This window comes from Hemitrygon akajei, chromosome 9 (assembly GCF_048418815.1).
Source record: "Hemitrygon akajei chromosome 9, sHemAka1.3, whole genome shotgun sequence".
NCBI classification, from domain to species: Eukaryota; Metazoa; Chordata; class Chondrichthyes; order Myliobatiformes; family Dasyatidae; genus Hemitrygon; species Hemitrygon akajei.
Window position 1 is genome coordinate 100,078,265 of NC_133132.1, and position 15,144 is coordinate 100,093,408.

General features: G+C 39.9%; 1 protein-coding gene across 4 annotated transcripts in view; it reads right to left on the minus strand.

Moving 5' to 3' along the window:
- arid4b (AT-rich interaction domain 4B) overlaps nt 1-15,144 on the minus strand; it is a 145,673-nt gene that overhangs the window by 27,547 nt on the left and 102,982 nt on the right. For all 4 annotated transcript variants that reach the window (XM_073056633.1, XM_073056630.1, XM_073056631.1 and 1 more), the window contains 3 exons: nt 11,395-11,640; nt 7,317-7,401; nt 3,004-3,211 (listed from right to left, as the gene is read on the minus strand). In XM_073056633.1, the coding sequence (XP_072912734.1) occupies nt 3,004-3,211; nt 7,317-7,401; nt 11,395-11,640 (539 nt within the window). The remainder of the gene's footprint in view (nt 1-3,003; nt 3,212-7,316; nt 7,402-11,394; nt 11,641-15,144) is intronic.

Genomic DNA, 15,144 nt, shown 5'->3' on the forward strand with positions numbered 1-15,144 from the left:
TGCACCTGGTGCTCGGATGACATTTCACAGTCACTCACATCAACTAATAACATATTAAAATACCAATGATATTGGTCATGTTTTGCTGGGTGCAGTCACCCGACTACTTGCTAATAACGATTAAAAACTTATGAACTTTGCAGCTTTCCAAGGAAGACACAAAGGTGTGCATGTTCAGTACATTTAACTTGGCCCTTTCTCTAGTTTACACACTACAAGGTGTTTGTAACTACTAGCACACAGATCATAATTAACCAATTAGCAAAGGGACTAATGATATAATGAGGGAGAGCTACACATAACTTTTGCCAAATACTTATTTCCCATAGAAGTTACAAAGGAAGCGGTCTGGAACAAAGTATTACTCACTGCCTAAAGAACCTCTTGTCAAGTGATTTAAATTATAAATGACTGAAGAAATCTCTTTACCCCTTCTGTTCAAATATGTCTTCCATGCTTTTTCTATCACCAGTACATCAGTCTCTTTCCTCCCCTCATCCAGAGCATATACCAGAAACACTGCATTCACAGAACCCTCAGTCTTGTCAAGGACCCCTCCCATCTGTCCCACAATCTCTTTGACCTCCTACCATAAGGCAGAAGGTACAAAAATAAGAACTGTTAGGCTGGGTAACAGCTTCTTCCCCCGGGCAGTAAGACTTCTGAACACACTGCTACCACACAGCACACATCATTTATGACAGCACCAGTAGCAGAAAAACTGTTGTATATTTAACTATATGTTGTATGTGCACTTTACGTCAACTTGTACATCAACAGATTTTTAAAATTATTTGTTAATATTATTGTGTTGATATTATTCTATGTGCTGTATGTGATATATGAACTGTGTATTGCACCTTGGTCCAAGAGGAACGTTATTTCATTTAGCAGTAAATACGTGTACAGTTGAATGACAATAAACTTGAACTTTGTCTATCCCTTTCTTTCTCTACATCAACACCAAGCATTTCTCACAGTGCTTCACTTCTCTCCATTTTTGTCCAATCTTCTCCCCCCCACCATCTCTATTTCCTTGTGTGGCTTCATTTTGGTACAACTATTTGCCACCGGAATATTCTATCCTCTTATTCTATGTATAGATTATCACAGTGGTTGCAGACTCACACTGGGTACCAATCAATGGTCTTCAAATTCTTGGTATCGGATGCATCCAGCAGATGATTAATTATTCCTGTTTTTTTACATTCGGGTTTCAGCAAGTCACGTATGGTTGGTGACAAGAAAATCTGTATTAGCAGACAACATCCACAACCTCAGAATTTCCCAGAGGCTTTACAGCTGTGAAGAACTTTTGAGGTTCAAGATTTAAAGATTAGCTTTATTTGTCACGTGTACATCAAAATGTACAGTGAAATGTGTCATTTGCATCAAATCAAATCAGTGAAGATTGTGCTGGGCAGCCCCCAAGTATTGCCATGCTTCCAGCATAGTATGCCCACAGCTCACTAACCCTAACTGTATGTCTTATCACATATACATATGTCATCAATCCCAGTACCTTATTCATGTATATTCAAAGATATATTTGTCACATGTACATCAACATATCGAAACATACAGTGAGATACATCACTTACGTCAATGACCAAGGACGTGCTGGGGGCAGCCCACAAGTGTCGCCACACTTCTGGTGCCAATATAGCAGGCCTACAACTCACTAACCCTAACCATATGTCTTTGGATTACAGGAGGAATCCAGAGCAACCAGAGGAAACCCATATGGTCAGGGGGAGAACACAGACAGTGGCTGGAACTGAACACCAATCTTAAAGCTGTTGTACTAAAGTGATGCACTAACTGCTATGCTACCATGGTCAGACAACGCTGTAGAAAGTACAGCAGACAATTGGTGTCCAGAAAGGTCTTGCAACCATAAATGAGATAAGTAACCAAATGCATTGACTTTGTGACGTTGGTAAACAGGTAGACGTCAAGCAACATAACAAAACTTAAACTTGAACTTTGATCTGGGTCACTAGGGAAACAGCTCACATGCTCTTCCAAATAGTGCTTCAAAGTATATTTATTATCAAAGTACATACATGTCACCATTCATTTTCTTTCTGACTGGGATCCTTCGCAACAGCCTGAGGGGTTTGACGGGGTTTAGTTAAATATTTCTGCCAAAGGAGAGTACAACACACCCCAAAAGAGGCAGAGGTTTGCTAGATTATCCACTAGTCTCTGGAGTGTGACACAAATTTATGACTTTCTTGCCTAGAAACAATGGTAAGGTATGCAAACTATAACCTACACATCTCATGGCAAGGCCACCACTCACCAGAGTCAAACTTTTGCTTTGAAATCAGTCTCAAGTCCATAAGATCATACGAGCAGAATTAGGCCATTTGGCCCATCAAGTCTGCTACCATTCCATTATGGTTGACTCATTCTCCTGCCTTCTCCCTGTAACCTTTGACACCATGACTAATCAAGAACTTTTCAATCTCCTCTTTAAATATACCCAATGACTTGGCCCCACAGCTGCCTGTGGCAATAAATTCCACAGATTAACTACCTTCTGGCTAAAGAAATTTCTTCTAATCTCTTTTCTAAATGGACGTCTCTCTATTCTGAGGTTGTGTCCTCTGGACCTAGACTCCCCCACTATAGGAAACATCCTCTTCACAATCCCTCTCTAGGCCTTTGAATTCGATAGGTTTCAATGAGATCCCCACTCATTCTAAACTCCAGCGAGTCGAGGCCCAGAGCCATCAACTTCTCCTCATATGTATTCCTGGGATTATTCTTGTGAACCTGCTGTTTGTGGTCATTTGTAAATAACATTAGCAGTGAAATTCATATGGGTGCATTGTTCTTTAGCCAAACAGAAGCTTATTGTATATCAACATTGTTTGCTAGTGCCTGAGGTGAAGATTTTAGTAAACATCATGCAGTTTTAATCAAGCAATATAATCCATTCAATAAGTATGAAACTGCTCAACTTTCATGCATCTCTTTTCAAAAACAAGTTATTACCTTGCACTCCATTGGTAATGCAAGAAGCTGCTATAGAAATGTCCTGTTCACAGCTCCTCACTCCAGCGCCAATTAGTTTTGGAGTAACGTCCGACGACACAGCATGAGCTGAGGTCTTAGAGAACCGACGGACACGCACAGACTTGCTGGGAGATTTATCTTCCTTATCTTTTTTATCACTCCTTTCCTTTTCTTTATCTATCTTGCTCTGAAATACAGATGGACATCAAGATTCCCTCCTTTGCCAAACATATTGTTCAAACAGACACCACTATATCTTATTGATTAATCTATATCCAAAGTTAGTTTTGTGCAAAGTTAACAGGACCACATTTGTACAGTAATATTCAATTTGGGCACCGTACTTCAGGCAAGATTATTCAGCCTACGAGAGGGTACAATGAAGGTTCCACAGCATCTTCTCAGAACTACAATGAAAATAAATTTGCTCATGAAACTCCACAAGGGAAAGCAATAAACAGGCGAAGGTTCAGGCCGAGACCCTTCATCAAGTCCCGGCCCAAAACATTGGCTCTTCATTCCCCCTACAGATGCTGCCTGACCTGCTGAGTTCCTCCAGCATTTTGCTTTGTTGCTTTGGATTTTAGCAACTGCAGAAATGCTTGTATTGATAAATTTGCATATACTCAGTTTTTAACTCTCAACTGTGAAGGAGATAAAATGACTCAACAATTAAGTAGAAAGGGATGTAGAGATAGACAGATTCTACTAATAAACTGATAGCAGCTATACCTAAGCCACTAACTTAAAATCCAAACAGGGCAAGGGTGCTCTCAGTAAACACCTATTCCTTAATGGGCAAACTCAAACTCACTCTATATTTATATTGGGTGAAGATATTAAAGGAGTTAGGATATAGATCAGCTTTGAATGAACAGGGGAAAAAGGAGAGGGATTGATTATCTTACTTCAATTCCTACCTTTACCATGGATATTTGAAATAGAATTACATTAGCATGCACACCAAATTCATATCCAATAATTTGCAATTCATGTTTCAGATATAACTGATAAGAACACAGATGAATAGATGCTTAGCTGTCCCAAATGCAAACTAAGTAGCAAAAGATTTCAAGGATCAACTTCAAGGGTCTACTTCATTTGAAATATACATTTACATGCACAGTGGATTCTGGTTAATTGGGTCACCAGTTATTTGGGGCAAGAACAAAAAAATAATCAGGAAAGTAGCTGGGATTTTCTTTGTTCATTTGGGACACTCTGGCACTTAATTGGGACAGGAGACAGTTTCTAAAAAGCATCAGATGCAGGTACTTCTGAGGCCATTAGACACTACACTGTACTGGAGCGAACAGTTTTTAAATAGCGTCACTTGCATATGTTTGTGTTCAAAAGCAGTCATTTTGTCACTGATAATTGGTGAAAAATAAGAAAAAGTCAACTCAGATCTGCTTTGCTCACTGTAGTTTCAAGTATTCAGGCTTGGAGATGCCAGAAAAGGCTTGGAGGGAAAATAAAACAATTAGACTTCTTCAACAAAGAATTTAAAGATATCGACAGTCATCTAGAATGTTACAGTGAAAGTGAAGATTTGGAGAAGGCGATTGTTAAAAGCACTGTTCGAAGGTGATTCATTATCTAAACTAGATGTCTGTACTGATTTTGTTCATTTACAGTCAATCAAAAGAACATGGCAGTGCACACTGCATTAATTCCTGTGCCGATAACCATTAGGAAGTAATACACAGTTTTATAGTACTGTAGTAGCATTGATAGTGTTCTAAGTTGTTCTGTTTTTCATCTAAATACAAATCAGTTACCCAGTTAAACAGTAGTTTGTCTTTTTCTACATCTTTTTAACTATTCCCATGAAACTCTGGCTAATTGGGGCAAGTACTTAATTAAGTTAAAATGTAGTGGTCCCAATGAGTCCCAATTAACCAGAATCCATTGTATTAGGAACTTGCTGTAGTGCATTAGCCAGGGTACAACATACAACAATTAGGAAGTATAAAGAATTGTATAAAAATAAAGTTATAAGTTAATGTATGGATCTGGAATAAGATGTGCAAAAACAGCAGCATGTACTTACGATGTAAACAGCATTGTAAGAAGTGGATTAAAGTGTTTACAGTGCAGTGCAATGATGGGTTATAGATAGAGGGGTAGAGGATGGGGCTAACAAGAATAATTGATCAGAATTTCAGGAGACTATAAAACCCATGGCTGCTTCACAAATTACTCTACTCTGTATTTATTTCCCTAAAGTGGGACAACTCTACATACATCACCAAATCTCTTTGTAATAGAAATTACAGACAAAAATGACATTAAAAATATATATTAAAATCAAAGTACAAGGAAACAGACCTTTATAAATAAGTATTGTAATTCACCTTTATTACCTTGCAGCTTAGCAGTGAGGTAAGATTAATAACACAACATGTATAGATGCATAGGGTATAAGATGCAAACAGAACTCCAGAGAACACTGGGCACTCCAAAATGTGGCAGCTGTCAAGTGCTTATGTATACTCATCTCATTTTCTAGCACTCAGCCCTTTCTAAGCCTTGATGTTTCAAGTGTTCATCTAAATACTTTTTCCAGCACCCTCTGAGGTAAAGAGTTTCAGATTTCACCCATGCTCTGGGTGAAAAAGTCCTTCACAGAGAGAGAGAGAGCCCCAGTAATCTCTCTCCCATCACCTCTCAGAGTAGCCTGCAATATATCTGATCAGAGTCTACAGATTTCATATTATCTTACAATATGGATAGTGATTTCAGGCAGCTCACAGAACACGAGAGGGCACAGTTTTAAGGTGCTTGGAAGTAGGTACAGAGGAGAAGTCGGGGTAGGTTTTTAAAAAATTATGCAGAGTGGTGACTGCGTGGAATAGGCTGCCAGTGATGGTGGTGGAGGCAAATGCAATAGGGTCTTTTAAGAGGATCCTGGATAGGTACATGGAGCTTAGAAAAATAGAGGGCTACGGGTAACCCCAAGTAATTTCTAAAGTAAGAGCCTGTATTGTGCTGTAGGGTTTCTATGTTAGAATATTTCCATTTCCAACTAATCCTGTAACCTATTCTTTCCACATTCTTATCAATGCTTCCTAGATTCTACCACTCAGCAATACACCTAGCAATTTACAGCAGCCAACTAACCTAACAACACAAGTGTTTGGGAGTTTGGAGGACCCGGAGCATCAGCAGGAAACCTACGTAGTCAAAGGGAAACATGTAAACACCACAAAGACAGTACTCACAAAACACAAAAGAATCTGCTGATGCTGGAAACCTAGAGCAACACACACAACATGCTAGAGGAGCTCAGAAGAGCAAGCAGCATCTATGGAAAGGAATAAGCAGTCGACATTTTAGGCTGAGACCATCGAGACAGTCAGTTCTGATGAAGGGGTCTCGGCCTGAAACATCGACTGTTTATTCGGTCAGGGTTGAACCTGGATCATTGAAACTACGAGACAGCAGTTTGACTAGCTGTGCCACTCTTTACGCCTGCTAAGATAGTTGACTTTTCGACAGTAACCTGACCTGGAATTTCACTGACTCTCCATAGTGAATACGGATGAGAAGAGTTCATTTAACACCTCACCCAGTGCTCCAACTCTGTGCACAGATTATCACTCCAGTCTTTAATGTGCCCAACTCTTTCCTTAGTTATCTTCTACCCTTAATATACATACACCTTGTCTGCAAGTGTAATTACACGCACTTTCCTGATAACTTTTAAAAAAACTCCTTACACTATCTACATTCCTGTAGGGCCTGTACTTGTATCACTTTCAGAATCAGAATTAGGTTTAATATCACTGGTATATATCATGGAATTTGTTGTTTTGTGGCAGCTGTACATTGCAATACATAATAAAAAAACTATAATTAACAATAAAACATATATATATATAATTAAATTAAATATGTAGTGCAAAGAGAGAGCAAAAAAACAATAAATAGTGAGGTGTGTCCATTCAGAAAACTGAGGGGTAGGAGCTGTTTTTGAAACTTTGAATGTATGCCTTCAGGCTCCTGCATCTCCCCCTTGATGGGAGCAATGAGAAGAAGGCACGGCCTGCATGATGGGGGCCTTTGATAATGGATGCCATCTTTTTGAGGCATCGCCTTTTGAAGATGTCCTCGATGCTGCAGAGGCCAGTGCCCATGAAGAAGCTGGCTGATCCATGGATCTAACTATGTTTCAGCAGGGCCAAGACCACAATGTAGGAATACAATTTAAATATATTAGTAGTAGTAGTAATAGTTGTTTATTTAACAGATCTTTTGAAATGTCATGTGTCTGATAGCAATACACTTACCTTTATTTTCTTTCTGTGTTTAATTTTTGGGACATTTTTATCTGCAGGACGCACTATTTTATCTGCTTTGATCCATTCATCGTACCTGAAAAACAAAAAAAAAGTCACACCATGTGTTGGAAGGACACACTGAAGATTATAAACACAGGTAGGTGGTACATTCAGTACTACTAAAGAATTCATGCTTCATTGCAAGTTGCCAAATAGGAGTGGAGACTGCCAAATCCACCTCACAGAGCAAACAGAACATTATGATCAAGACAAAAGAATACCACACTTTTATATAATCTAACAATAAAAAGAGGCTTAATCCTGTTACATGGCACAATTACAAATGGATATTAAAACACAAGAGATACTGCAGAAGTTGAAAATCCAGAGTACCACACACAAAATGCTGAGGAACTCAGCAAGTCAGGCAACAGATATGGAGAGGAATAAACAGTCGACGTTTTGGGCCGTGACCCTAGCCCTGATGAAGGGTCTCAGCCCGAAACATTGAATGTTCATTCTCCTCCATAGATACTGCCTGACCTGTGGAGTTCTTCAAGCATTTTGTGTGTGTTGTTCCGGATATTAAAAGTTGTTGACAAGACAAAATGCAGTTCAGGCGATATGGTCCTATACAATGACAATATTTCAATGTGGAAGAAAAGAGCATAATTCATTTCAAATGGCCTTTTATTTAAGTGCTCATGCACAGTAAAAAAAAAAGAATAAGGCTTTGAAAAGACTCTCCCAGATCCATTGGTTAAAATAAGCATAGGTATTTTTCTTTTTACAAAAAAAAGAACATTTGAAACGAGTGAATAGCCCAATCACGGTAATGGCACTGCCAAAGGGAACAAGCCAGGATTAAGAAACAACTATGCTGCTAAATGGCTTTAACAAAATATAGCAAAATGAGTTTTTTCTTGGTGGGTTTCAAATTTGTTCTAAAATTTGGTTTCATTGAACATATACACTTGGATTATAAAGTTAAGCAGATGTTTCAAGCATGCACAACAAATTGATTTTCATCATCATTTCATTTGGGTAGAAATGATCAAACTGCCTATTGACAGATGGTCACAAAACCTAGGAAAACCGTGGGAGTTGGGATTCAGGTAGTGGTGGGAAGAAATAAGTGAAACAAAGATATCAGCTGTGTTCTGTAAAATAGATCTTTAAATGTGACCACAGGAATTGCAAATTTTGCTCCCCAGTCTCATCTCTATTGTAATTCTGCCCTGTAAATTGCCACTCCTGCTTTTGTTGAAAGTGAGTAACATGGAGCTGAACTACTTCTCCCAGTTAGGTCTGGACAGCTGAATACAATGTGCACTTTCACCCATCCTCAATACAGGTTCCACAACAGATTTGAGACGGAGACCAAATTTGAGCACAAGGAGCTCTGAATTGCTAGACATAAACCCTTAGCTGTCCCCTCCCTGGGCATCACCACTGTGATGAGAAGTACTAGCATAACACAACCATCTGCTGTGTAAACATGTACTTACTGAATGTTCCGTGCTGGCATCTTAACTCGTATCAAGTTCTTTTCATGCATTACTATTCGTGCTCCCAGACTTCAATATTTAGATTCTCATGTTCAAACATCGCCATGGCCATGACTCAACATGATCTCAATGATCCACTGGTCTTGCCTCCTGCCCCACCCTAACTTACATTGCCACTTCCAGACTTCACCTCAAAAATTGGTGGGTCTGTCTTCATTCCCCCAGACCAAAACTCTTAAACCTCTCTGGAGGATTCCTTTAACACATTTCTCTTTGACCAAGCTTTTAAATACCAATGCTAGTTTTACCTCTTGTAGCCTGGTTGAATTTTTTTGCTGTACCTGTGCAGCACCTGAGGGCCCACCAATAGACAAACCTTAGGAAACCATCATACTCGACTCAAGTGATTGCACTACTCTGTCTGAATTTAAAATTTGCGAGGCATTTTACATGCTTAATTTTTAGTCACCGCTGCGATAACTTAGTGACTATTCATTCCTGTAAATGTTAAGATTAAAGTTTATGAAAGATTGAATGGATTGCTCCCTCTCTTTCTGCAGCCATAGAGCAACACTTAAATTTGTGCTGATTTCTGAGGCTGAAAGGGTACCACAGTGTTAAGGTAATAAGGTACTACCTCTCGTAACCACTGTTTATCTAACCCAAGATGGATATGCCAGAGGTCTGCTTTAGCTTTTAAATCAACGACTCTAATTGGATGATACAAATGCTCAGTATGACATTTATCTCATGTCCAGGGCTCAGCCTTCTGATCTTTTCCCATCTACTTAACAGAATCTAAAGCCACAGAGACAAATTTCCAAGAGCTTCTGAACGTGACTCCACATACATCCCTGGTTTGTATCGTGGGCCAAAGAGCCTGTAATGTTCTGCAGTTTGTTCCAGGGAGCAGTGGCTTTAGCTGCCTAAGTTCTATGATAGCAACAATTCTTCGATTTTGTCTACTTCTCCAGGACATTGTAAAACACTTTGGCATAGTTCTGTTTTGGACACCGCTGCATCATCCACTTAGTTTTCTTGGTTTTATTTGAAAACATTTTTGCGAAATGTCTTAGGATGTTCTTCCCACATGAAAGTTTTCAATGCAAGTTGTCATTGGTTAATCAGATGCAAGTTATCTTATCCCCGATGGCCATCCATTTTAATTCTACTCCCCCTTCCCATACTGCAGCCTACAACTTGACGGCAACATCGATTTTGATAACTTCTGCTATTCCTCCCCCATTTATCTTATTTTCCCACTCTTCATTCTGGTTTCCCTCTCACCTGTTCTCTTCTCTTCATCTGCCCATTACCTACCTCTGGTGCCCCTCCTTCATCCTTTTCTCCCATGACCCACTGTCCTCTCTTAAAAGACTCCTTCTTTTCTAACCTTTTACTTCTTCCACCTTGGACCTCCCAGCTTCTTATTTCATGCCTTTCCCATCCACTCCTCACCGTTTCACCTGTCCATTTTTGCTCCTTCCCCACTCCCCCAACCTTCTTATTCTGACCTCTACCCTGTTCCTTTCCAGTCCTGAATGGTTTCAGCCCAAAACACTGACTGTTTATTCCCCTGCTGAGTTCCTGCAGCATTTTGCATGTGTTGCTGAAGATTTCCAGCATCTGCTGAATCCTTTAAGTCAAATAAGTAATGCTTCTGTGGTACTCAGTTTCCTTGCCTCCTTTGTTGAGTATAAGCACCCCAGTTAAAGCAAGACCATTCGAACATTAAGCCAATAGCAGTGGAAAGTGTGGGGTAAATACAATTGAAAAATTAGGTAAATTTCTACAAGTTATTGCACTGGAATCAAGACCTACAGTACAACCGCACCAACTACCTGAAGGGGTAGTAAAATATTCCAACAGAAGGAAAATCACTATGCCTGCAGAAAATGCAAGTCCTACTCAAGTTCCAAACAACTATAGGAAGTCAACAAAATAGGATAGCTTCTGAAAGCATTCAACTCTGGTCGATTAATTATAGTAAGGATATGAAGGCTGTGGAGAGGGTGAGAGACGATTTACTGGATTATAGACGTCTTACGAGAAAACATCAAGTGAACAAAGGCTTTTCTCTTTAGAGCAAAGGAGGATGAGAAGAGACATATGTGTACAAGATGATAAGAGACATATATAGAGTGGATAGCCAGCTGCTTTTCCCCAGGATAGCAATGGCTAACATGAGAGGACACAATTTTAAGGTGATTGGAGGAAAGTATAGGGAGGACGTCAGTGATAGGTCTGTTTGTTGTTCTTATTTTTTACACAGCAAGTGGTAAGTGCTTGAAATGTGTTGCCTGAGGTTGTGGTAAAGGCAGATACTTGATTCTTAGATGGCACATGGATGATGGGAAAATAGAGGGTGACATGTGAGGGAAGAGATAGACTGATTTTGAAGTTAAAAGGACAGCAAAATGTGGGCTGAATGGCCTGTACTGTGCTGAACTGTTCTATGTTCTTATAACATGACTATTAGAAAAGAGAGGGAAGATAAGTGATCATTTTAATGGAAAATTTAAATTTGCATTGACCTTTCCCTTTAACAACTCTGTATGTGATTTATATATCTAACTCACCTCACATTCCAGCCACAGTAGTGCACTAGGTAAAGGACCATTCCACCTTCCACGTCACAATCTTTAATGCTGGCTTCATAGAGCTTCTGGTTCCTCCCTCGGCCATACCTCACTTGGACTTTCATTCCTGGTGGGTAGCACTCAAATTCTTCCTCTTCATCTTCCCTCTCTTCACCATCATCACCAACGTCCTCCTCTTCATCTTCCTCATCCTCTTCATCCTCATCCTCTTTACTGCTTTCATCTCTAACCCCAGACAAATGAAAGACATGCATGTTTTTAAAACAATAATAACAACTAACTCCCTTTTTGCATTCAAGATGGTCACTGTGATGTGGTGATACATTGTAATATTATTATCATCACTTCTCATTCCAAAACACTGCTAAACACTGAGAAGCAACACTGGGCTTCCTTTCATAGTAATTATGGCACAGAACAGTCAGGTGGGAACTTGTGCTGAATATGTGTCCAGATGATAAGCAACAAATGACCATCGTTGTGCCACTTAAAAATTCATTTCAGAGTGCAATTTGCTGGAAGAGATTTAATGCAGTATGTTTTTTAAATACACAGGAAGAGTCCACATTTCCTAAGCTTAAATACATTTGGTGGCCACGTTATTAGGTACACCTGCTTATTAATGCAAATATCTAATCAGCCAATCATGTGACCGCAACTCGATACATGGTCAAGAGGGTGAGTTTTTGTTCACATTAAACGTCAGAATGAGGAAAAATGCAATCTAAGTGACTTTCATAATTTGATGTGGCCACTGAGTGTAGTTGCCAGATGGGGTGGTTTGAATATCATGTTTGCTGTTGTGTGCTGGGGCAGCAGGCTGAGGGTAGCAGACACCAACAGAATCAACAAACTCATTCGTAAGGCCAGTGATGCTGTGGGGGTGGAACTGGACTCTCTGACGGTGGTGTCTGAAAAGAGGATGCTGTCCAAGTTGCATGCCATCTTGGACAATGACTCCCATCCACTCCATAATGTATTGGTTAGGCACAGGAGTACATTCAGCCAGAGCCTCATTCCACCGAGATGTAACACTGAGCGTCATAGGAAGTCATTCCTGCCTGTGGCCATCAAACTTTACAACTCCTCCCTCGGAGTGTCAGACACCCTGAGCCAATAGGCTGGTCCTGGACTTATTTCCACTTGGCATAATTTACTTATTATTATTTAATTATTTATGGTTTTATATTGCTATATTTCTACTCTATTCTTGGTTGGTGTGACTGTAACGAAACCCAATTTCCCTCGGGATCAATAAAGTATGTCTGTCTGAAACTGATCTCCTGGAATTTTCCTGCACAACAGTCTCTAGCGTTTACAGAGAATGGTGTGAAAAACAAAGAAAACATTCAGTGAGCAGTAGCTCTGTGGGTGGAAATGTCTTGTTAATGAGAGAGGTCAGAGGAGAATGGCTAGACTGGTTCAAGCTGACAGGAAAGTGACAGTAACTCCAAAGAATCATGCATTGCAACCATGGTGTGCTGAAGAGCATCTCTGAACATACAACATATCGAACCTTGAAGTAGATGGGCTCCAGCAGCAGAACACCTCACTGGGCTCCATTCCTGTACTACTAAAGTGGCCACTGAGTGTGAGTGTACACTGACAAAATGGGCCTGATGAAGCACATTCAAATCTTTGGCCCTGAACCATTAGCATTACGAGTCCTGCTAATCCTCGCCTATAAAGTCCAGCAACACAGTTCTACATTTATGCTTCATTTTCTGATTTGCCCTATTTTAGCCTTTTTTGTAGGTACAATGATTTGGGGAAAAAATCCAGTTGGTGTCATTTGTCCACAGGCAGATGTAATTTAAATCTGTTCAGAACAACCACCTGATGATAAATTACTGGGAAACGAGGATTTCTGTGTTTCCATGGAAACACCATAAAGACAAATAATTTTGCCATCCTTTATAGTTTTGTGGATTAGTTACTCAAATACAGACATCACTCTCTCAAGTAACTGTTTCAAAGATTTATTTCTGGATTAGTTTTCTCCTCAGGACCTCAGCAGTCTGTTTGGTGAAAGCCCTCACTCTTGGCTCTATTCACTTCCTCCTTTACAGCCCTGTAAAGGCTCTCTCTCGAGTAAACAAGGAACACTGCAGAAATGCAAGTTGTACACTGCAATAAGCATTCCACAGGGAGTTTAAAACGAGTTTCTGATTAAAGTAATCTTCCAGATAATTAGAACAAAGCCTTGTTTGCACTTTAATTGACTGACAGTTATAAAGCAACTATGCTGCCTTAAGCTAAAATAAATTTTATCAAGCCAGTCTACAGATTTGGCTCACTCAAAGCCAGCTCAATAAGAGTTGGAATGAACATGGCAGCGAGTTTTATGCTAAAGTAAAAAAAATCCACTGCAGATGATTATGGTATCTTTGCGTTCCATCTTACCCTGCTGCCCACATCACTCTGAATTGCTAGTTATCTAACTATCACCAAGGTCCCTGATCTGCCCAACATATCACTGACATATGTACAGAAAAGTCCCAGAAAAGGGCCAGTAACATCATGAAAGATCCCTCATTGCTCATGGACTCAGTTAATTCCTGGGATGTCTGGACTGTCTTACGCAGAGAGGTTAGAGAGACTGGGCTTGTACACGCTGGAATTAAGGAGATTGAGAGGGGATCTGATTGCAACATTAAAGATTATTAAGGGATTGGACAAGATAGAGGCAGGAAATATGTTCCAGATGCTGGGAGAGTCCAGTACCAAAGGGCATGGTTTCAGAATAACGGGTAGGTCATTTAGGACAGAGTTAAGGAAAAACTTCTTCTCCCAGAGAGTTGTGGGGGTCTGGAATGCACTGCCTCGGAAGGCAGTGGAGGCCAATTCTCTGGATGCTTTCAAGAAGGAGCTAGATAAGTATCTTATGGATAGGGGAATCAAGGGTTATGGGGACAAGGCAGCAACCGGGTATTGACAGTAGATGATCAGCCATGATCTCAGAATGGCGGTGCAGGCTCGAAGGGCCGAATGGTCTACTTCTGCACCTATTGTCTATTGTCTATTGACTGTTTGTCCCACTCCCATCAGGGAGGGCGGAGTCTACGTAATGTCCATGCCAGAACCACCAGAGTCAAAAACAGTTACTTCCCCCCCCCCAAGCATTAAGGCTGAACAACACCTTCAGCCACTAACCCACCCTTCCACAGCCCCCACCATCACTAATTTATCATTTCCTATCAGTCCCCTTACGTACAAACACTCCTGTGCCTCGCATCACTTTATGGACGTACAAACAATCTCTGTGTACAAGCGAAATTTATATTTATTGTGTTCTTTTTAAATTACTGTGTGCTTCATCTTAGAATTTTTTTGTGCTTAATCAGATCCAGAGTAACAATTATTTTACAAGTGTGTACTGGAAATTACATTAAACAATTTGAATGTTAAATCTGAATGAGAACCAAACCTATTCTAATTTCACTAACTTTGTTGCTGCTTTTACTGTCTTTGGTACATCATGTATCCCTGTTAATTTTACTCAAATTCCTATTGCTGATTTTCCTGCCTTTGTTATTAATGATTTCATTGCCAGTATTCCCATCCCCATTTCCGAGTGCATATTTCACCCATCAAACTCTAAATTCATGGTTCCATTAACAAAATGTAATTCCCTATTATTGCAAAGTCACCCCACATTCACACAGACTGCAGACCCTTGAATTATCTTCTTTATAAACTAAGTGCAAATTGGCCTCCATGGCTTCCTCT